Here is a 22532-nt window from a genome sequence, read left to right as displayed (position 1 = left end):
ATTGTCTATTCCTAGAATTGTCAGTTGCAAAACCTGGTCTTCTCCCAGTACCAGCTGTAGAGAGGAATCAGCTCACTTGTTCAGAACCCTCCAGGCTGGTGCTCAAGCTTCCCCTGGCCCAAACAGCATTAGTTCCTGTGTCTGCTCAGGCCCTGCTGAGCCTTGTGATGGTTAATCTTATGTGTCAACATGGCTGGGCCCTCCTGCCCAGATTTTGTCAGATTTTATTCTGAATGTTTTTGGATGGTTCTTTTTGGATAAGGTTAACATTTGGGACACCTGGGTGGCTCAGTAGGTTAAGCATCTGCCTTTGGCTCAGATCATGATCCCAGGGTCCTGGGACCGAGTCCCACATTGGGCTCCTTGTTCAGTGAGGAGTCTGCTTCTCCCTCTGCCTATCATTCCCCCTGCTTGTGCTCTCTCTCGCTCTTGCTCTGTCTCGGACAAGTAAATAAATAAGATCTTTTAAAAAAAGATTACCATTTAAATCAGTAGACTTTGAGTAAAGCAGATTACTCTCCATAATGTGGTCGGACCTCACCAATCAGTTGAAGAACTTGACAGGACAAAGGCTGACTTCTGATCAAGAAGGAATTCGATCAGTGGACTCGCTTTGGACTTGAACTGCAACTCTTTCCTGAGTCCTCAGCCTGCCAGCCTTCCCCATCATATTCTGGACTTGTCAGGCTCCTTCCACAACTGGGTGAGCCAGTTCCCTAAAACAAATCTCTCTCCATACATATATACATATTCCATACATATATGCATCTGTTGGTTCTGCTTCTCTGGAGAAGCCTGACTAATATAACTTTGATCACATCATCCTGTCCCTGATATCTCTTTATTTCAGGAGAGATACTTGTTATTTAGAATAACCAGAAGAACATAAAAAATGGCTATATGACACAGTGTGCTCTAACTGTCCGCTATATTTATTGATCTGAAAAATGGCCAAAACTGATTCATAATGCAACACTCCCGATGTTTTGTACCAAGTGCCAATTGTACTCTGGCCACAGGTTTTCAAGATGGCTTCCTATCTGAACCAAATGGAATCATTTCACACGGAGGTGTCCTGCTGTGTTTGAGGAAGCCAGGCATGAGTGATTTATACCATAGTCATAACATACACTGACTGGTGACTGCTCTAACCAGTCACACCCTCACTTCTAGAGCATTTTGCCTGGGGATACAATAAAGAAGGTAGCCATTAGAGAAAGGGAGAATAGAAGGAATAGGAGCTGACTGAAATGCAGAAGAAAGAACTCCTCACTAGACAGAGAGAAAGAGCTTTTCTAAGGGGCTGTTCTTGCTGTGCAGTGACAAAGCTGCTGGGAGATTCCTAGTGCTACACTGTAGCCTGCTCAGGGTCCAGATTTTCTTCAAGTCCAGGAAGGTTGCTTATGAAAGTATTTCCTGCTTTTCAGCACTTTGGTTTATTGTTAAAATAAATGTCCACGAGTTGACTTATGCAATCCCACTGTGTGTCCTCATTTCTTTCAACATGAAGGAACTAATACATTATTATATTTAAAGAAATATTTAAAGGTATCTTTACACAGTGGAAATACCTTACAGGGAGTGTTTATTTCATTAAAAACAATAGTATTGCATTGTTTTTTGCCAAATGCACTTTGTTCATTATTCTAAAAAATTGACTACAAATCTCTTTCAATAAAAGAGGTAACATTGCTCTTTTCTAGTAGTTAAAAGCAACATTTTAATACAATTGTTTATAAACTTGAAAATTATTCTATAAGCATTTATTAGTTTACTAATATTTTTATAATATAATTTTGATTAAAATAAGTTAAATGTAATTTATAATGGTTTAGATTGCTGACTAGGAGTTTATGCATGCCTCCTTAACATAATAGTATACTGAAAAAAGAAAATAGAATCATCCAACTTCTATATACATCTGTAGCTCAGTCTATATTTACTGGGATGGCGTGGGGCAGGCATCTCAGCTGGAGTCCCACAGTCCCCAGTGGCGAGATTAAACTCATCTGATGAACTAGCTTAGAAGTATTACCGGTTTAAATTTATCTTCTTGCAGGTTTTACATATTTGCATTGTACACTAGCAAGTAGTTGATTAGGGGAAGCAAGAGTAGAGCAATCAGTCGGCGTCTATCTGATCTTGGTTTCCAGTCTGATTTTAGAAACTTGTAGCTGAGTCTTTTTGACAAAAGAACTATTTGAAGGACCTGTTTTATATGAGGATATCCGGGGGAGAGTGAATTGCAAACTTAGTGCCTAGATGACAAAGTGCTACACAAAGCAGAGGAAAGAAGACTTCCCCTGCCCACTTCTGTAGAGAACCATCTGGTGCAGTGCTGTGGAAAATACAGAGTACTGCCTTCGGGACGTGATGATGTGCTACTTTGGGACTGGAGACAGGGTCCCAATGCTGGTGGCAATAAGATGCTGAACTTCAGTAGTTATCTACCATCAGTTGTCAATGTAGGGTCAGAGTAAAAGAATAGGGACATTAGTGCTTAGTAAATTTGTAGTGACTCCCAGGGAATTCAGAAATATGGTGAGGTTTTGCAGAGAAGAGATTAGGGGGTCTATATATAAGGGAGAGCAAGAGTCAGAGAAATTGAGTCATCACTATTGATATCGTCTCCATTCATACACAGGTGAATGAAGTGCAGGGCAATTCAGGTTACATGAGCTATAGATGGCAAATAGTTGAAGCAGGATGTCAATAATGAGATAAGAATAAGCAAATATGAAAACAAGGTTGTACCAGAATTTACTGGAACGATGTATGGCATTAATTTGAAGGGGTGTGTATGTATATGCATATATAATCACTTGATACATATATATATATATATTATACATGTATAAAATCACTTGCACAAAGTGACACGTGTATATGTATAAAATCATCTTTCTAGATTTGTCTCTTTATCTTAAAACGAGATCAGTAATATCTGACCATTCTTACTTTATAGGGTTTTTGTGAGAAACATTGAGGCAATGTGCAAGAAATCACTGGACTTACGTTAAGGCACTATGCACATGGAAAGAATGAAATGATAGAAATGTAGTATAAAATAAAGAAGAATGTAGGACTGGTAGTAAAAAAATGCTAGGTTTTTATCATAAGTATGACACTGACTTTCCAAATTTGGAGAATACAATTAGTATCCTTGTTCTGTTATAAAAATGCTCAAAATGCATATGTCAGAAAGCTTATAAAATATTTTATCAAGTTGCATAAAACATTTCTACAATTATAAAACACAAAAACTAAAAAATTAAATCAGTCCAATGATTTCTTTGTTTATAAAACACTTGCTATAATTCCAAAAGTTATTCCTCAATGATTGTTATTCTTTAATACAAAATAAAAAGAATTTTATATCCATGAGTGGATTCTGATGTATATATATCTCAATTAATGTGTACTATTAAATTCTATTAGATTGTTATCTAGGTCAATGTCTATTAAGTTAATCTAGTAATTTTAGTCCAATAATGAATTTGGATCCCTAAGGCTCAGTTGGTCACCATGGAAATTCAAACCATTATTAAATGCCTGATAATACTAATTCCATTGTGCTTACATGGTCATTTCACATCAGTAAACCAAACACTGTATTAAATTAAATTCTTTACGCATTAAATCTCTTTTTCTATTATACTATAATGTCTATGTTTTATAAACAATGTAAGTTTGTTATACATATTTTGGGGCAAAGATATTTTCCTTTAAAATAAAACAATCCTTTAAAAAAGGGGGGAAAAGAAAAGAAAAGAATCCTATTCTGAGCTTCTCGTTTTCCTGAGGATCACTTACGTCATGTTTCTATGACTACTAAGTGTCAGAAGGCCCAGATGCTTTCATCTGGCATGAAGCCTGCACAAAACTACTGTGATTCACTCAGAATCAAGTCAAACTGGCACTTACAGTTCTGAAGTCAATGTCTAGAAAGTGTTGCCATCAGTCTCTGGTGCTGGCACTTTTCCTTCCCTAGTGGGTAAACACACACATTTCCTCTATAGCACTCATCAGATAATGGAGCCAAGAAGGCCTAGAACTCATTACTGAAATACTTGTGCCAGATCTTGGATAGGAATTTTGGAGGATGTTCAAATAATCACTTGAATCTCTATGAATTATGCCTAAAATACAATGCCATAATGGTCATTTAGGCTTGAATGAATTATAATCCCTCGAATCATGAGAAACTTTCAGTTACCATAGTATTGGCATGTCGTAAATATTTGTTACCATCATAATGATGACAGCAGAGTCCCAGGTCATCAAAAATTTATTCTCTATTTTTTGTTCTCTCACTCTTCCTCCTAAAACTTACATACACTGCATAAGTCCATAAACTGTATTACACTAAATGTAAGGATGGTTCTAACTCCTACTAAAAATTAAAACCACTAACTTCATGGAGTTTTAAGATTTACTATTAACGGAAAGATCACCATTAGAGTTGAGGTATAAGTATTACTGGGCATTAAGATTTTTCTGCGTGGCAAACTGATAGAAAATACAAACTTAGACTTAACACTTACTTCAAAGCTGTACAGGAAAGGGTTAAAACTGGGAAGAACAAAATTGAATGCAAGGCTTCAGGAAAATGAATGGCAGGCATAAAATCAATTTAACCTTAGTTTACTTGATCCATTTAGATTCAAATCCTTTCCTTTACTAGATGTTTCTCATCTTTTCCTTCTTGGCTCTTATCAGACATCATCTCCCTTCGGCAGAACATTTTCCCATTTCTTCATGATCAAGGCTTATGACCTACTCATATACCTCCTCCAAAATGTGGGGCATTTATAGCCAGAAAAATATTGATAATAATCACAACTACTATAAAAAGAGATTTTTAACAAAGCACATACATGCACAATACCGGATTGGAAACAGGTTTTGGGCAGATGCTTACAAAATGTTTGTCTTGTAATAATAAAACCTAAAGTGAAGAGAGAGAGCTCCACTTGAAGTACGTGTTAATATGAACCCTCTCATGACAATTTTTGGGAGACTTTGTATCAACTGACCAGATTTGAAGGCACAAGAAAAATTCTGATTCAAATTATAGGTGATTCAAATATGAACATATAGGCATGGGAAACAGGGATCTGTGAATATACAGATAACCATGAATTGAGCATAACTACAGTCCGGTTAGTTTAATTATATAATTTAATTAATACTTACAATAACTGTGTGATAGGTGCTATCATTAAACCGTATTTTACTAATGTGAAAAATAAGACCAATTAATCTTATTTTTTTTAATAATTTTTATTTTGTTATATTAGTCACCATACAGAAGACCAATTAATCTTATGCACACTTGCCCATGGGAAGTTGATATTTCTAAATAGACATATTCTGAGTTTTGCAAAAAAACAAGTAAATTGAATTATTGTAAAAGTTAATTTTGTCTTATTTTTTAATATAAACTCATTGAAGTTCAATAAATCTCCTGAGATATTTCTACTGCTTTTTTCATATTATAATGTTGAAGGGGTTTTTCCCCTAATGTCACTCAATTCAGTTTCAGCTAAATTTTGTTCTATTATTAGCCATATAAATGAGCATCTCAACAGAATGCTCACAATCTTTTCACTTCCATTTTACATTTTCATTATTATACAATGACTGTCAAAGGAAATCTTTCATTAAAAGTTAATTTTAACCTAATGAATAATAATGAACGTTATTTTGGTAATACTGCCTAATGTTGACCACCTCCCAACAAATTTCATTATGAAATTTACTGAGAACACATCATAGACGTATAAATTATTCTGAAATTATTAACAATAAACAGTGCTCATTGTTGCTAGTAATAAATTTTTTTAAAAAAAGATGCCAGATACTGTTTTTAAGGGACAGGAGGCATCAATAAAAGATGACCAGGAGCCATTGTAGTTACAGCTAATTACCATTGTTTTACTTCCCGGATGCAAAGTAGTTACAGTATCTCCCAGATGAAGCACATTTCTGCTTCTCATTCTGTTTGGCTGGCAATCTTGTTCAATTATGTAGAATAAAGACATTTAAGAACAAAATGGGTCCCTGATCAGCACTAAAGTGAGCTGCTGTTTAAAGGAAACTAGGAAAGCCTATTGTTAATCATTTTAAAGTATGGTACATTCCTACATCTCAAATAGTGTTTAATTCAGACTCTTTAAATGTTTTGCTATGGAAATTCACAACAATTAGGTATGAACACGTGTTAACTTAGATCATAAGGTTTAAGGGGTCCTGGGATCCAATCTCCAGAAGAGAAAAGTAGTAACCATGTTGTGTCAGGTTTTCACAATACTTTTTTTTCTTTTTCTGTCTTTCTTTCTCTCTCTTTTTCTTTTTCTTTCTTTCTTTCTTTCTTTCTTTCTTTCTTTCTTTCTTTCTTTCTTTCTTTCTTTCTTTCTTTCCCTTTCTTTCTTCCTTCCTTCCTTCCTGCCTTCCTGCCTTCCTCCCTTTCTTCTCTCCTTTCTCTCTCTCTCTTTTTAAAGAGGAAGAGAGGGGGGCGAGGGGCAAAGGGAGAGAGAGAGAGAGAATCTTTTTTTTTCTTTTCTGGTTCTTTCTTTCTTTCTTTCTTTCTTTCTTTCTTTCTTTCTTTCTTTCTTTCTTTCTTTCTTTTTCTTCTTTTATATGTTAGTCACCATACAGTACATCATTAGTTTTTGATGCAGTGTTCCATAATTCATTGTTTGGGTATAACGCCCAGTGTTCCATGCAATACATGCCCTCCTTAATATCCTCCACCTGGCTAGCCCATCCCCTCATCGCCTCCCCTCTAAAACCCTCAGTTTGTTTCCCAGAGTCTATAGTCTCTCATGGTTCATCTCCCCCTCTGTTTTCCCCTCCTTCATTTTTCCCTTCCTTCTCCCTGCTATTCCTTATGTTCCACAAATAAATGAAACCAAATGGTAATTGTCTTTCTCTGCTTGACTTATTTCACTTAGCATAATGCTAAGAGAGAGAGAATCTTAAGCATGCTACGTGCTCAGCATGGAGTCGACAGGGGGATTGATCTCAGAACCCTGAGATCATGACCTGAGCCAAGATCGTGACCTGAGGCGAAATCAAGAGTCGAACGTTCAACCAACTGACCCACACAAGCGCCCTCACAAAACTTACTTATACAGGAGTGCCATTATTCAAAAAGTCTGATTCAATGATTGAAGATAATGTCATGATTTAGAGCCCTTGGGCAAATGATTATATTATAAGGAATTGTACAATTTTTAATTCATTAAATAAATAATGTATATAAATATAGATAATTTCTATAAAAATTAAGTTGGGTAAAGGGATAGAAAATGAATGAAAAGGACTATATCTATATATGATAATATGGTGACTGGCAGAATGTCTAAGCAGGTGATATATAGTCTTGTGAACTTACTGAAGGAGAGAGTGGGTTGGAAGATATGAATTAGCAATGTTCCAGGAAGCAGGAATAGCAAGTGAAAAGTCCTGCAACCTGTTTAGCATCCTTGAGGATAAACAATGAAGCCAGTGGAGAGACTAAATGTCAATCAGTAGGAGACCAGGGCAGTGACATAAGTAGGGATGGATCATGTTGGATCTCATAATCAGGGAATAGATTTGGATTTAATTTTGAATACGATGACCAGAATTTGTAGGCTTTTGAGCAGAGAAGTCAAATGATCTGATCAGGTTATATATTTCTAGATGATCCCTCTGGTTGCTCCTTGAAGAGCTGACTATGGGACAAGAAGATCAGTTGGGAGGTTACTAAAATAATTTAGGTGACAGAGATCAATGGTTTGATGTCAATAACAGTGAAATCTCCTTCAACCATGCTGCACACTTTTCAAGAGCCACTGTAGTTCATTTTTGTCTATTTTTCTTCCAGAGTTTGGAGAAGTATTTGAAATGTAGTGACATTAAAAATTATTTTTTGAACAAGTGATGAATAAATGAATAAAATGATAAGACTTAAAAAGACTTCGAATATTCAAAATTATCATTAGCTAAGACAAATGGAAGTAGTGAAAAGTTAGATATAATTTCATAAGATTCCTGAGGCTTATAGTGGAATGCATGACTTGATATGATTATATAAGGGGATAATCTGTTTTAAAGAAATAGATCAAATACAAGAGTTAAGAACAGCTTTTATTCGTGTTGTGGTCACATATACTGAAATAAAAAAAAAACAGTGATAAATACAGTGAAAATCTTTAGAGCTAAAATAAAAAGAAGACTGGACAGGACAGTTTTCAGGACTAAAAATAAGTGTTTTCTAGAAATACAGATGAGCAGTCTTAAAACTGATTTCATAAAACACACGGGCATATGTGAGCTTGCACACACACACACACACACACACACACAAACATACACACCACTCTAGATGGATTATGCGAAAGGATGTTTTTACCACTTAGAAAAAGATGTTACAAGAATTAGGAAACACCACATACTAATTAAGGAACAGCTACCTAAACCAACTGCATTTTCTTCTCAACATCTGGTGCATGTTATTAGATCCATAGTTCAGGGATATACCATAGGCAGACTTACCTTGATTTCAGAAATATATGGACCTTTTTTCCCCCCCCAAGTTATATATGGAGAAATGCCAGCTGGATAGCTTTCTAGCTGCTATAGCATTTATAATGAATAATGTATAATATAACAATATGTATTAAATAATGTATCAATATCAATTTATACTCTGTCTTTAATATTATATCAAAGGATTCCCTATTTCAGTTCCTTCCATTCCACTTTTATAAATGATGTTCAAAAAGCATGCTTTTCAATTTTGTGATACAGTACTACTCAGAAGGATAGCTAAACTGTTAAAAGATAAAATCTATGTCAATAAATTCTCAAATGAGAGTTTGAAACTGAAACTAACTCAATGGGACACAATGGGATCATATATAGAAAATGTATGATTAGAAAAAATAGTCATGCTAAAAATATGACTTAGTAGCAATTCATGAGAAAGAGATTAGAGAATTAATTGAATGAAAGCCAACTTTATCTGATATCAAGGTAGACCTTTATCATTTCAAATTTGGTTTACCTCTTCCAGGAAGCCTTCCTGACCCTGAAATGCTATGTGGATACACTTCTATACTTAAATTAGTCTGGTTAATACTAATCCCAAAACAAAGAAGTATAAGATTATGGAATAATAAAAACTCTGTGTGTCTTTGAACATTAGATAGAATTCTTCTAACAAATTCAAAGAATCCTCTTAATTTACTATAACTCTAAGGGCACAGATGTTCCAGAAAAGAACCCTGATACTACACCTAAGGTCTTAGGGTCTATCTTTTAGTTGCTTCTTTTCTGTTTTTATTGTTTTAATGCAAGAAATGTCCATTTCCTGAAAGGTGAAAGCCATATCTTCCTCATCACTCACCTGTGGTGTTTAACAACATATTCCCCACCCCCCAATAAATCAACTACTAATTAAAAACAGATATTTAAAATACCTTATATTTCAAAAATTACCACATATGCCTCAAAGATGTAATTGCCAGAACAAAACATAAACTAACAATATTAATAAGAACATTAACAAAGACATTTAATGAAATACATACAACCTAATTTGCTAATGTACTTTTCAAAAGATTATTGAGATTTTATCAAGAGGTAGTTTCTGGATTTTCTTATTTTTAAGATAATTTCAATATTTAAGTAGGCCAGATATTTCAAAATGTAACTAAAATATAACTAAAACATAAGAAACAAATATAAAACATTAGACCACAGAACAGTGTGAGGTACTTAAAGTGGTACTGAGAAGGGAATTTAGAGTCCTAAATGTGTGGTCTACAGTAGAAAAGAGGCTGAAATTAAGGAGCTATGAATCTATTTTTAAAATTTAGAAAAAAGTATAGTAGTGAAAGAAAGTCAAAGAAAAGAAATAATACATATTAGATGGTAAATCAATGAGAAAAATACAATAGATAAGATAAAGCAAAAAAATTTTTTTGCAATGATTAATAAAATTGACAAGTTCCTTGTTTAATAGATTAAGAAGAAATGAAGAAAAAAGTACAAATGATATTTGAAAGAAAAAGCAACATAAATTTAAGTGTTGCAGACATGAAATACTGGAGAACATAATGAATAAATTTGTTAATAAATATGAATACTTAGATAGAATGGATAAATTGCCGGAAAAATACAATTAATTGCAGGAGAAACAGACAATCACTAGTACTATAACTATTTAAAAAGGTTAATGTAGTAGTTAAAATTCTTTGCTCCAAAAAAAGTCCAGGTCCAGATAGTTTCAGCTACCAGGTCTCCAAAATTATTAACAAAAATATAATTCTCATGTACAACAAGCAGTTACAATTGTAGAAAAATAGAAATTATTACTCAAGTAATTTATGAAGCTATCATTACATTGTTACCAAAACTTGACAAGGACTCTGAGAAAAACTCATGTCCCATATTCACTCACAAATAAAGACTCAAAAAATGCTGAATAAAATATTAGCAAACCAAATCCAATAACAAATAAAAAGACAGATTTAGTCTAGAATTGCAAGTTTGATTTCCATTACAAAATCAATAGAAATAATTTACCCAAATGACAAATTAAAGGAGAAAATTTATCTTATTATCTATTTCAATAAATGCAAACAAACAAAAAAAACTTTGATAAAAACAACATTCATTTAGGTTTAAACAAAAATAAACCAAACTCTCAGCAAACTAGATCCAGAAAGCTTAGGAACCATAATAAAGTATATTTTTATTAAATAGAGATATAAAACCTTAAAGTAGTGTCTAATTTGCTCTAGTCAGAATTATAACAAGTCCAGAGTTGCCACTAGCAGCCACTATTCACCATTACACTGGAATACCTAGTAAGTGCAGTAACTAGAACTAAACAAAAAGAATGAAAATTATAAGATCTAGAATGGAAAAAAATAAGCACTGTCATTACTTGTAGATATTAGGAATATCTACATTGAAAATTCAAGCTAACCTATTGGTAAACGATTATAATTAATAGAAGAGTTCAGGAAGTTTTCTACATTCAAATAAATATTAAAATTTATTAACACTCTATAAACATCAGATTTCTAGGAATAACACTAAAAAAATCTGAGAATAAAATTATAAACACATCTCTAAAGATAATAAATAAGCAACAAATAAATATAATATATGCTATAGAATGGACGATTCAATATTGAAAAATAGTCAACTATCTCTTAATTTAATTAACCTCTACTCAAGAACCATGTACAAAAATATTTATAGCAATATTATATACAACCACCCAAACCTAGGAACTCCCCAAATGCCCATGATCAGGAGAATGTTGTAGAAAATTAAATGGTAGAAATGAATCAACTAGAATTACACACATTGACAGAAATGAATCTCAAAAATAATTTTGGGTGAAGAAAGAAAGTCATGCATTATGATTCAATTTTTAGATCAAGTTCAAACACAGGAAAAATGCAACAGTATTTGTTTAGGTATACATAAATAAGTAGCAAAAAACTACACAGATGATCCTTTTCCTCAACTTAGATATAAATACCAGAGATGTTTATTTTGATTATGCACCTGTTTATATATTTATGTGTGTATAGTCCTTTTATTTATGTTCTATTTCATATAATTTAAAAAATGATGAATTTTAGTCTATTATGTCATGTATCTTCCAGTGAATCATGTAACAACTTAACATTTAAAAGGTTTTTTTTTTAACTCCATAGAAAATTTACGCCTTAGAAAATTTGTTATATTACCAATTTTCTTTGTAGGTCAACTTTCCCTTGGCCCAAATAAGATGAGGGCATCAACAGTATGTTTATACAGGAGGCAGAAAGAGTCATATGAAACAGAAATAAATGTGGAGTACTGGGTTTTGTATCTAAAACTCATCAGTACAAGTGAAGGTTAGGCATACCAAATCAAGTGAAAGAAACTTAGATGAATTAATAATTATAGTTATCATTAGTTGGGTTTTAATATGTCCAAATAATTGGCCAGTTACTTTAGGTATATCTTCTTTAATCCTTACAGCAATTCTGCAAAGAGTAATATCAGAAAGATAAATTGATTTGCTACTCACACAGCTCCTGTAGAGAAAAGTTAGAATCTGAACCCAGGTGTGTTTCTCCCTTGCATATATGCTCTCGTCATTACTCCATATTGCCCAAATATTATTATTTGATGTCTGACAGTGGGGTGTAATGGAGCATGATAAGACCTGATTTTTAATCTAGCTCTGCAGATTATTAACTGTTTGACCTTGGATAATATTTAATAAATCCTTAAGGACTCAGTTCTATATTTTTTCTTTTTTTCTCTTCTTTTTCTTACAAATTGGGGATAATAATAACTACTAGATTCATTATGAGGTGTAAATTAAATTCATATGTAAAGTTATCTAGTACAAAATATCTGTTCAATAAATTGCAGCTTCAGTTGATTCAATTATGTGAACATCTCCAAAAAATTTTAGCATCCTGGGGTTAGAAAGAGAAACAGATGGTTGGATTCATACAGGGCTAATGGAGCAAATAGAAGAAAAAGATAAGAGAGCCAGGAAAGTGAGGATGATGGTAAAGAACTCTCTCATGACTATTCCATTCACAGGGTCATGGCCAAGATGGGGAGACAATGAAACATGGAAGAGGCTGGTTCTCTGACAAATAGAGAAAATCCTTGGGATGAGCAATTTAAAAAAAAAAAGTTGGAGGGAGAGGGGAGCTTTTTTTGAGGAAAGGAATGGAAGAAGAAAATGAAAGAAGACTTTAATTAGGTCAACCACAACCAACCCAGAGCAAAGAAGAGTTCATAGCCTGAATAATTGCATAGCTATTTAAATACTCTCACTCCAGTCTTCCTGATGGGATGACCTATGAGAAAGGTTGACCAGGAGGACCTCACACTGTGCTTAGTCACAGTTTTGCTGCTGATTTGACTTGGAAAGCAGTGTCTCAGTGCTGCTCAGATGTCTTTACCAAACAAGAGCTTCTCTATTTCTATGACAGCCTCACTATGAAAAAAAACAGAGTTCCTCCGGTTGAGTAAAAGCATATGGACTTCCTACCATATGTTACTCATGTTCATTTGATTTCTAATTATATACCTTTCTGAATCCCTGTTACCAACAACCTAATTTTACAGTCTTCCTACAAGGACTTAATTTTTCCTGTTACTTTTTCCAAGAAGTAATATGTTTTCTCTATCTCTATGTAGCCCAACACTAGAATTCTGCTGCATATATACAGACCTACTTGATTCTTTTTAACTGCCTGCCTGTTTGCTCAAGTGTTGTCAACCTCAGTTCCCCAGCTCCTGTGATTCACCAGCTTGCTGTACCCCCACCAATGCCTAGAATTGTGGTACCCCTTCGATGTGCATTGTCAGTTAGATATCCCTCAGCCCTAGCAAATGAACCAAGATCAAGACAAATGTCTACCAAGGCAAGTCTCACTGATAAATCTCAATATATCCCCAGGAATTATTAAAAAGCAGCTCAGAAATATGAAGCATCATAGATTTCTAAAACTTGTATATCCTCTTCTTCAGCTAATATCGCGAAAGCTATTCGTTGTTTGTTTTCTCTCTGAAATTTGGAAATTGTTTTAATCCTGCCCAGCATTGACTCCAACACCCCCACAAGACACACCTTACTGTATGCAGAAGAAATGCTAATTAGAGATCCTTTAAGTGACAAATGAGACACTGCAGTAAGTAAAGTAGCACTTTGGCTTACACTGAACTTCATACCTGAGCGCATAGCCTCTTTCTGAATGCTTTCATAGTCATGCCAGTCCTTTCTTCTCAAACCATCTGTCCATGCATAGAATTGCCCATCTCCCAGGCCCAGTGGAAATGTCTGTGGAAAAGGAAAGTATTCAGAGCATAAAAAGGAGGCATTTCCTTTTGCATGGTAGGCAAACACACCGAGCACATAATAGGCAATCAAAGAATATTTGTTGAATAATGATTCTTCTAAGTACACTGAAAAGAAAGCTATTGCTAGTGACAAGATTAATATACATTTTAAAACCCTTTTCCAGCTTTTAAAATAAAAGCATGGGTCACCCACAACCCCTACCATTTCCTATTTTGTTTCATCAGAGACATGAACTCACTGTATCACCTCCTCTGAGCAAAATACTAATAATGGTATTAAACGGAGTTGATTTTGTTCGTGATTTGTACAGTTTCATTCATTTTGATCAAGTGTATTTGAATGGCCTGATAATAATATTAGCAGCCATCCAGTGAGCGCTCACTATGCACCAGGCACTATGTTAAACACTCTGTGTATAAAAGATTGTTTAATCTTTGTAATAATCTGTGGTTGTAAATCTCCATTTTTCTGCCGCTTAAAGTAAAGGCCCAGAGAACTAAAATAATTTTAATTAAACTGTAGTGGCAAAGTCAGAGCTTGGAACGGTTCTGTTAAGACCAAAATTGTGGTCTTAATAAGTATGAATACTGTCTCCCATCTAGATTTCTGTGAAAGTATGGTACATGGTTCCACTTGCCGTTGAAATCAGCGCCTACTCAACAACTAGTCACAACATATGTTTTACGCTTTGGTAAAACCCAATATGTTCCAATGTCAACTTGAAAATAATATTTGTGTACATTGCTAAAACTGCTTTTTTGGTGTTTATTTTTGGTAATAAGCAAATGTTTTGAGTGAAATTTATTTTCACAATCTTAATACTCAACATAATGGAAAATAAATGTTTTCATATTCACATACCATTTTTCTTTTATTTGGTTTACTTTTTGAAATAATATATCTACAGAATGAAGAGAAAAAAATGTAAAGTTTCAATTTAGATAAAACAAAAGATGAATCATTTCAGTGAGGAAATTGTACGCTAAGAGGCTTTCCAAGGCAAATAAAATGTCTTATTTCTTAGTTTGAAACAGTATGACTATTGTGCTTATGAAAAATTATCTATCTCAGTCCATCTTTGTAGGTTATAAAGGATCCACTTGTTTGAAAGGATGAAAATGGAGCTTGACATTAAAAAAAAAAAGTACTTAAAATCAGAAGAAAGATTTGCCAAATCAGGTGACTGTTATCTAGATATTTAAAGGGAGTTATTACAAGAGTGGTGATTTCAGGAAAATGAAAACAATAGAAGAATAAACATATAAGGATGATGAAGGGGTTATGTAAAATATTAAGGATAACAAGAATAAATTTTAGAAGGAGGATGACAAGAAAGAAAAGTTATGGAGAGTTAACAGAAAAGAATATAGTAAAAATAGAAGAAAAATGGAAAAATAATTTTGGAAAGAAATTTGGGCTTATAATAGCAAACATTAAAAAACATGTCATGTGTCTTTTCTAATTGATATTGATCACATAATTAGAAATTTTACCAAAACTCAGCTGGCAATCAGAAGTTTTAAATAATCAAATAGCTTTAAAATGCAAAACTCATGCTTTGTCTCAAACTTGCATTTGCAACAATAAATACTGAGCAACAATGAAAATCCTTTATACTGATTCAGGTAATACCAATTTATAAACACCACTTTCAGATTAAAATAGATAATTTCAAAATAAATTTTGACATTAAGCATGAAGATATTCTTGTGTAAACTCCAAATACACAAAACTCTCTCTGGTTACCTATTGGTTCACAAACAGGCCCCCCAAAAATGGAGGGCAGGGAGAGCCCAAGGAAAGAGGCAGGCCACTCCAGTATGGTAGGTGACAGGTGTAATAAGCAAGGGAACTTACTATGAAGCTTGTCTTGGGCACCACTAGACAAGTAGATCCTTGCACAGGCCCACCAGAATCTTAAAAGTTTATATAGAGACCTTAATTGGGTTCAGTCACATAAGCAGTCCAATAGTCTCAACAACACCTTCCTCTCTCCAGCTGTTGTTTTAAACAGCTAGTGCAGGAATGGTAGGTGGAGTGTACGTTCCAAGGACAGGGGAGGGGTGAGGAGGCTCTGATTGCCCAGGTCCCATTCTCCTGTCAGCTGTAGTCATGTATGTCCTCATAATGATCTCTTCCAACACTTCACCCATCTTGACCAGCTCTTACAATCTAACACATTCCCCCTCTTCTGCAATGCACCCTATGAAGTCAGCAAGGGTTTTATTAGCATGGAAGCGGTTCATTTGGTTGCTATCTGGCTGCATCTGAGGCAGAGGTCACAGCAACAATATAGGCACATACAAGTAAAAATACAAGTTAAGATAATGATTCCTAAAATAAGTAACTTTTTTTTTTTTTTTTCTCCACCAAGAGCCCCACGATCACAACCATTGATTTACTAAGTCCTCTAGGCTTGGGGTTAGATTGCTCAGGATGTTTACTTGTATCCTCATGTGATTTAATAAAAATGATACATTAACAGACTCATCAGGTGTGAACACACAACATTCTGTTTGGATAATGGCACAGGCTCTTCCTTGCAGGGCAGTAAGAGTGTCCAAGGCCATACTAGTTTAGAGGACAGCTTTTCTCATTTGAGACATTTCAGTATTCAGTAAAGACAGACTTTGCTGGCTATTCTTTAAGGCTTGCTGGGTGAATTTAATGAGGATTTCTATGTGTGCTACAATGCCCTTCAGCCCAGTGGAGGAAACAAAGATGGTAGTCAAAGGACTATTCTATTGGAAAACAGAACGTGCCTACCTGGTCTTAAAGAAAGAGAAATTGACAGCTTTAGAAACTTGACCTGGTTGACATGTTGGCTGGGGGAGGCAGCACTGTCAGGCATGAGGAGATGGACTGGGGAGTGGGATATGCCAGACCAGAACCCTCACCCTCTTCCCTCTTGTGATGGTGCCTATCCTATTCCAGGCATACGGCTTTCCAATAGGTCTAGCTTGCAGCAAGACAATGAGATACCAGTGGAGAATGAGTAGTTCCAACCCTCACCCGGGTGTGCTAAGTAACTCACCCATCCCAGTAGGACATCTCATTGCAAATTCCAATAGATAATTCCTTTCCTAGGTATGATGGGACTTGGCGTTCTCAGCAGCACAGCCTATTGATCCCACAACTTCCATACCTTTATAGTACTTGGTGCCTTGGCAGGGGTCCCCAGTCTGGTATATGGGGCAATAGAGCCTACTGGTTGACCATAAAAATGTACTAAAGCCTCGACAGTACTTTGGTCCACCTGGCCAAAGAGGTATTGCCTGCTAGTAATCTAAACTGCTGCTTTGATATTTCATTTTTTTCCTTTCTACCAACCCTGCTGTTTTGGGGTTAGAGAGAAGATGAAATCTTTATTCAATGCCATGTTCTTTTCCCCAGTCTTGCACATCACAACCTTTGAAATGCAACCCCCCAATCACCATCTACTCAACGAGGGTATCCATACATGATACCCAGCTTCTCTAATCCTCTAAGGGTGTCAGCCTGGTTTGCACAGAGACAGAGGGAAGCTAGGGTTAAGCCAGAGGCAGTGTCCACACAAACAAAGGTATGTTTAGAAGCCCCCTAGGAGGGAGGGGGCCAAAATTTGCTAATATCTCACTGTTTGGGAATGCTGCTGTTCGGGAAGTCTGCCTCAGACTCCTTTGACAGTTGCCTTCAGCATTGTTTAGAACACACAGAACATGCTGTTACTGTATTAAACAAGTCCGTGTATTTCAAGGCCAATGTGTCATCTTTGACAATACACCATCCCACCCAGGCACCATGGTGGTTGCTCTTTCTATAAAACCAATCTGCTATATCTACTCAAGGGTCAGTTTATGGCTTATACCTAATCCCGAGCATCAGCTTCCTGATTGCCAGGGGGTGTCGGTGCCTTTAGGAATCTAGACTTAGAAGACAGGTTTGCCTCAGGCTATCGCAGGTAAACCCACATGTGTTTCCTCACATCCTGACCCCACAAGGGCTTATTCATGATCATTCAGCCCTCAGGTTCCCATTGTCCAAGCTAAAGGGTTAATCCCTTTAGAACAACCCAACTGTCAGTGCAAAGAGTTGAAGGCCAAGTGATCACCAGCCAAACCGTTATTAGTTTAGCCTACTGGCTGCTGTGGTTCGTTCCTGCTTCCGTCCAGATGGTGTCAGTGTTGGGCTGAATAGCAAAAGCTGTCTCTGGATAGAGAGCCCTGAGAAGATCAATCACTGGGAATTTCCCCTGCTGCTTCTCTACAGGACAGCCTAGCCAACACAGGAACAGGGGCAGGGGCATTTGGAAGACCTACATCTTCTGCAGTGCCTAGAAGCACCTGCCTTCCTAGAGACAGTGGGCTGGTGGACCTGGTGCTCCTCTGCTCTAAACAGCATGCTGCCTAATCGAAGTGGGCATTTGAGCCAAGGCGGAAGTGGGTCAATGAAACATATTCTCAACCCATCCCTTGATAGGAAGGAAAGTTCTTAACACAGTGCGCCTTTTTTTGTGAGAGGCTCTATCTGGGGGAATGCTGCTCCGAACTATGGATCTGTGGGGGTGTATCAGGTTTCTGCTCCCTTCCTGGGTCCAAAATCCTAGGGTACTCTCCTCTTCTGTTGTCTCTGCAACAGTGCCCAAGTCATACCTTCTAGAGTCACAGATACATCTAACTCAAATGGTAGCTCTGCTTGAGAGATGCTCAGAGCTTTAAGGAGCTTCACTAGTAGTTTTGCTTTCTCAAAGGGGGCTTGCTGCTCTGATGCCCAGTCCCACACACGCCCTTCATTTACCTGACAGTATAAGTGACGGAGACACTGCGAGCTGGGGAATAAATGCCCTTCAAAACCCTCAAATCCCTACAAAAGCTTGTACCTGTCTCATGTTCTTAGGGGTCAGGTAGGCTTTTCAATCACAGCTTCTGGGACAACCCACATCTTATCCAACCAGATGATTCTCAGAAACTTTATGGTGGTGTCTGGGCCCTTGAATTTTCTGTGGGTTCACTGCTCATTTTCTCCCTTGCAGATGTTCCAGCAAAATCTGCAGAGTATCCTGCTGCAGAGGTAAGTCCTTACTTGTTAACATTATATCATCAATGTAATGAGCCCATTTCGCTGATGTGGGAAAGAAGAACGGGAGCAGATCTTGGGCTGCCATCCCATGATATATTGCAGGGTCGTGTAGGTAGCCTTGAGGAAGCACTTGAAAAGTCCTTTTTTGCCCCTCCCACATGAAGGCAGATTGATCTTGTGACTCAGCAGTCAGGAATATACTGAGGAAAAAAACCCAAAAAACCCAAAACCAAAAAAACAAAAACCCTTGTAGAGTCCAGTACTGTATGATATACTCTTAGGCCTGGAGCCAAGGTATCTAAGACGGTAGCAATGTTGGGCAAAGCCACGTGGATTGGGAGCACTACCTTATTCAATTGTCAGTAGTCCCTGGTCATCAGCCATAAGCCATTTGGCTTATTTACTAGCCATATCGGGCTGTTGAAAGCACTATGGGAGGGCATATAATACCTACTTGGTACAGTGCTTGTATAGTTTTTCCTATTTACTTATGCCCCCAGGTAATTTATATTATTTGGCAGTTACCAATTTTCATAGGGAGTGGGAGACTTACTGGTTCCAAGTTGGTGTTACCCCTTAGTGCTAGTTTGATTGCTCTAACCCAGAGGTCGAATTCACCCAAAACATTTTTGCAGAGTTTGACCTTTTAAGATATCAGTACTCAATATGTTTTCTGGTATAGGAGAGAGAAAAATTTCATACTCTTGGGGCGGGGGGTGGGGTGGGTGAGGGGTGGAGAATGCCCAATTTGCAGTGTCAAAGGGATCTTCCTGACCACAACCATTTGCCTTCCATAACCATTGTTGGCACTGAGGGGTCTAGAAGACATCCGAGGGTTACGACGTATTAGAGAATATTTATCTCCAATATCAACCAGACCCAGCACCTTTCATTTCTGGGGCACCCATGAATAGTGAGCTCAACAGGAGGGTTTTGATGGCCTCCAACAGCACTTACCTGGAGGCACTCTTGGCCTGCATCTTATACTTGGGGCATGGTGGCCACCACTCCAAATAGGACTGTATCCCTGAGGCCTCTGCTGGAGCTGGTGGGACATCAGAGGTAGTAGAGGCAGGGGAACAGATCTAAACTGTTGTTCATGTTTTAAAGCTTTCCACAGGCTGGCCAACAGTGCTGAGTTGCTGTTCTATATTTTCAGGTGGAGGTTCCAGCAGCAATGAGGTCAAACCACATTTGTTTCTAGGTTATTTTCATCAAACCTTTTATAGCTAGTTGATTGGGATAGCCTTTCAGGTTTTCAAGTTCCCTCTCTGTCTCAGGTCTTTCTCACAGATAAGTACCCATTCCTGGGATTTGCCAGTTTCCCCCTATCAGCAATGGATTACCCAATATTAGAAATGTCTTGTTTCAGGCTTTAGATCAGCATGGATATCAGTGTCCCACACCAAGTGCTGGGAGTGGACTGGAGAATCTTTGCTTTCATTCCTGCAGTGAATGTGTGAATGTGGCCTGATTGGGGCCTTTAAAAAGGGGCATTGATGGCCTATCCCATTTCCAACTCCCTAAATGTTTGCTGTACATCCTCCATAGATTCCCATGCCAGGATCTCACTTGCCCATGGAGATCCTCTTCTTGGAAAAAGCCTCCTTGCAGTCTAGAAAATCCAACATATAAAGGAGTGAGAGCTCCCCTGAGAGCTCGCTGTGGTACTCCCCTGAGAGCACCATGAAGACACTGCCAGAGTTGCATATTTTCTCTGCCTCCTGCCTGGTCAGAGAAATGCTATGGCTCCCCCATAGCCACACTAACCATGTGTGGATGCTTTCTCTGGCCTTTTGCTAGAATTTGGCAACTGTATCAGTAAGCTCAGTGGGAATATACTTTCTCATCATGAACATTTCCTGAATTGGGGGTGGCCCTACTGGCTGGGGTTGCTATTGCTGTGCCTTTGCTTTCCTTTGGCTGAGGGGTCAGACCCATGGGGCATTTCGTCTGTTTTTCTGTCAATCATACAACATCCTCCTCTTCGCCCTCCTCCCCTTCCAAGGGATTCCACCTCTTAGCATCCCAATCAGGCTTTGTCACAAGTACTTGGACTTCAATCCACGGGGGCTTAGACCCTCTTGCCTCTGCAAAATGGCACACTAAGTTTTCCAACATTTTATCCTGCTATCCCACCTTGCCTGCCAGCCCCAAAGCTAGGAGAGTAGTGGACACTGCAAGTCCTTCTCTAACCTTAGCTCTTCTTCCAACTCCCTAACTCTAGTTGTGTTAGGAGTTAGTTGGACAGATAAGTAGACAGAGCCAGGGTCCCCAACAAAAAATATGAAGTCAGGACAGTTATGACAAAAAAGCGCTCACATCCTGTTTTGCAGCTTAGACAGGAGCACACTAGCATTCTCTTTGCAGAAATGACTTCTGCAAACATCCTAAAATGAAACAACCACAAAGCGTTTATCACTATTGTGGGCTGGAGCAGTTAAGACAGAAGCCCCCACATGCCAGCCCAAAAGGACCATCAGGCGTAAACATTAATCTCATAGGTAGACAGATGTGTGATCAAAACCTTGATTGGCATGACTCAGCACACCCTGGTTGCTAAAGCTAGTTCCACAAAAGAGCTCATAAAGACCCCTAAACTCAGAAAGTCCAAGGCAACCCTCCCAGGTCCCCCCGCCACCTTGGGAGCTTTGTACTATTGCTCAATAAACTTCGCTTTGCTGCCTACCACTCTTACTCTGGTCCACCTCGTCATTTTTCAAAGCGCATGACCAAGAACCAGGGACATTAAAGGAAAAGAAATCCTGAGAGTTGGGCATCACTGGCCACTGAACTGCCCACGGCAGAGGCCAGCCCACTGCACCTGCCACTCTTCTGTCACAGTGCTCTATATAGAGTTTCTCATCCAATCGCATCAAACCAGCCAGCATTTTCAGGTGTCCCCACGCTCACGTGTTGGTCCACAGCGTCTAATACACAGGCCACGCCTCCTGGTGGAGACCCACCTCGTCATTTCCCCACAGATGCATCCTTCCCAAAGACCGTTTCTTTTGTCTCCTAGCTGGCTTGCCGGTTGTTGGTTCACAAACTGGCCCCGTACGTAGAGGGTAGGAAGAGACTGAAGAAAGAGGCAGGCCAATCCAACACACTGCATAGTGCGTTTAAGAAGCATGGAACTTACATACGAGGCTCACCTTGGGCTCCGCAAGACGAACAGATCTCTGTACCCAGCCACCAAATCTTTAAAGTCTTTATGGATGCATTAACTAGATTCAGGTCAGGATATATTCAGTCCAAACGATCTAAACAACACGTTCCTCTCTTATGGCTATGCCCTTTAAACAGTGTGGGAAAGTTGGTAGAAGGACAAGGGAGGGGTGAGGATCCTCTAATTGCAACATCCTGCTTGGGGGTCAACCAGCGGTCATGTCCTTTCCACGACCTCCTCCAACATTACCAGGCACGTTCTATTTCCCTTATTTTGATTCACTTGATGTAGAGAATTCTTAGCAACTGGCAATACGAAGCAGATTGAACAAAAGAGTTAATCTTCGCTTTCTCTAGACATTCTATGAAAATGACAATAAAGTACCAGATGAATCAAGAAAGCAGATAGTTAAATTGACATAAA

At 37.5% G+C, this 22532-nt stretch overlaps 1 protein-coding gene across 1 annotated transcript in view; it reads right to left on the bottom strand.

The window, feature by feature from the left end:
• GALNTL6 (polypeptide N-acetylgalactosaminyltransferase like 6) overlaps positions 1-22532 on the bottom strand; it is a 1133074-nt gene that overhangs the window by 710973 nt on the left and 399569 nt on the right. The window contains exon 3 of the mRNA XM_045799383.2: positions 13753-13861. Within this exon, the coding sequence (XP_045655339.1) occupies positions 13753-13861 (109 nt within the window). The remainder of the gene's footprint in view (positions 1-13752; positions 13862-22532) is intronic.

Source organism: Ursus americanus, chromosome 13 (genome assembly GCF_024610735.1).
Source record: "Ursus americanus isolate L20-20 chromosome 13, mUrsAme1.1.p, whole genome shotgun sequence".
NCBI classification, from domain to species: domain Eukaryota; kingdom Metazoa; phylum Chordata; class Mammalia; order Carnivora; family Ursidae; genus Ursus; species Ursus americanus.
The sequence above is the reverse complement of the archived record's forward strand: the minus strand, read 5'-3'. Positions and strand labels throughout refer to the sequence as shown.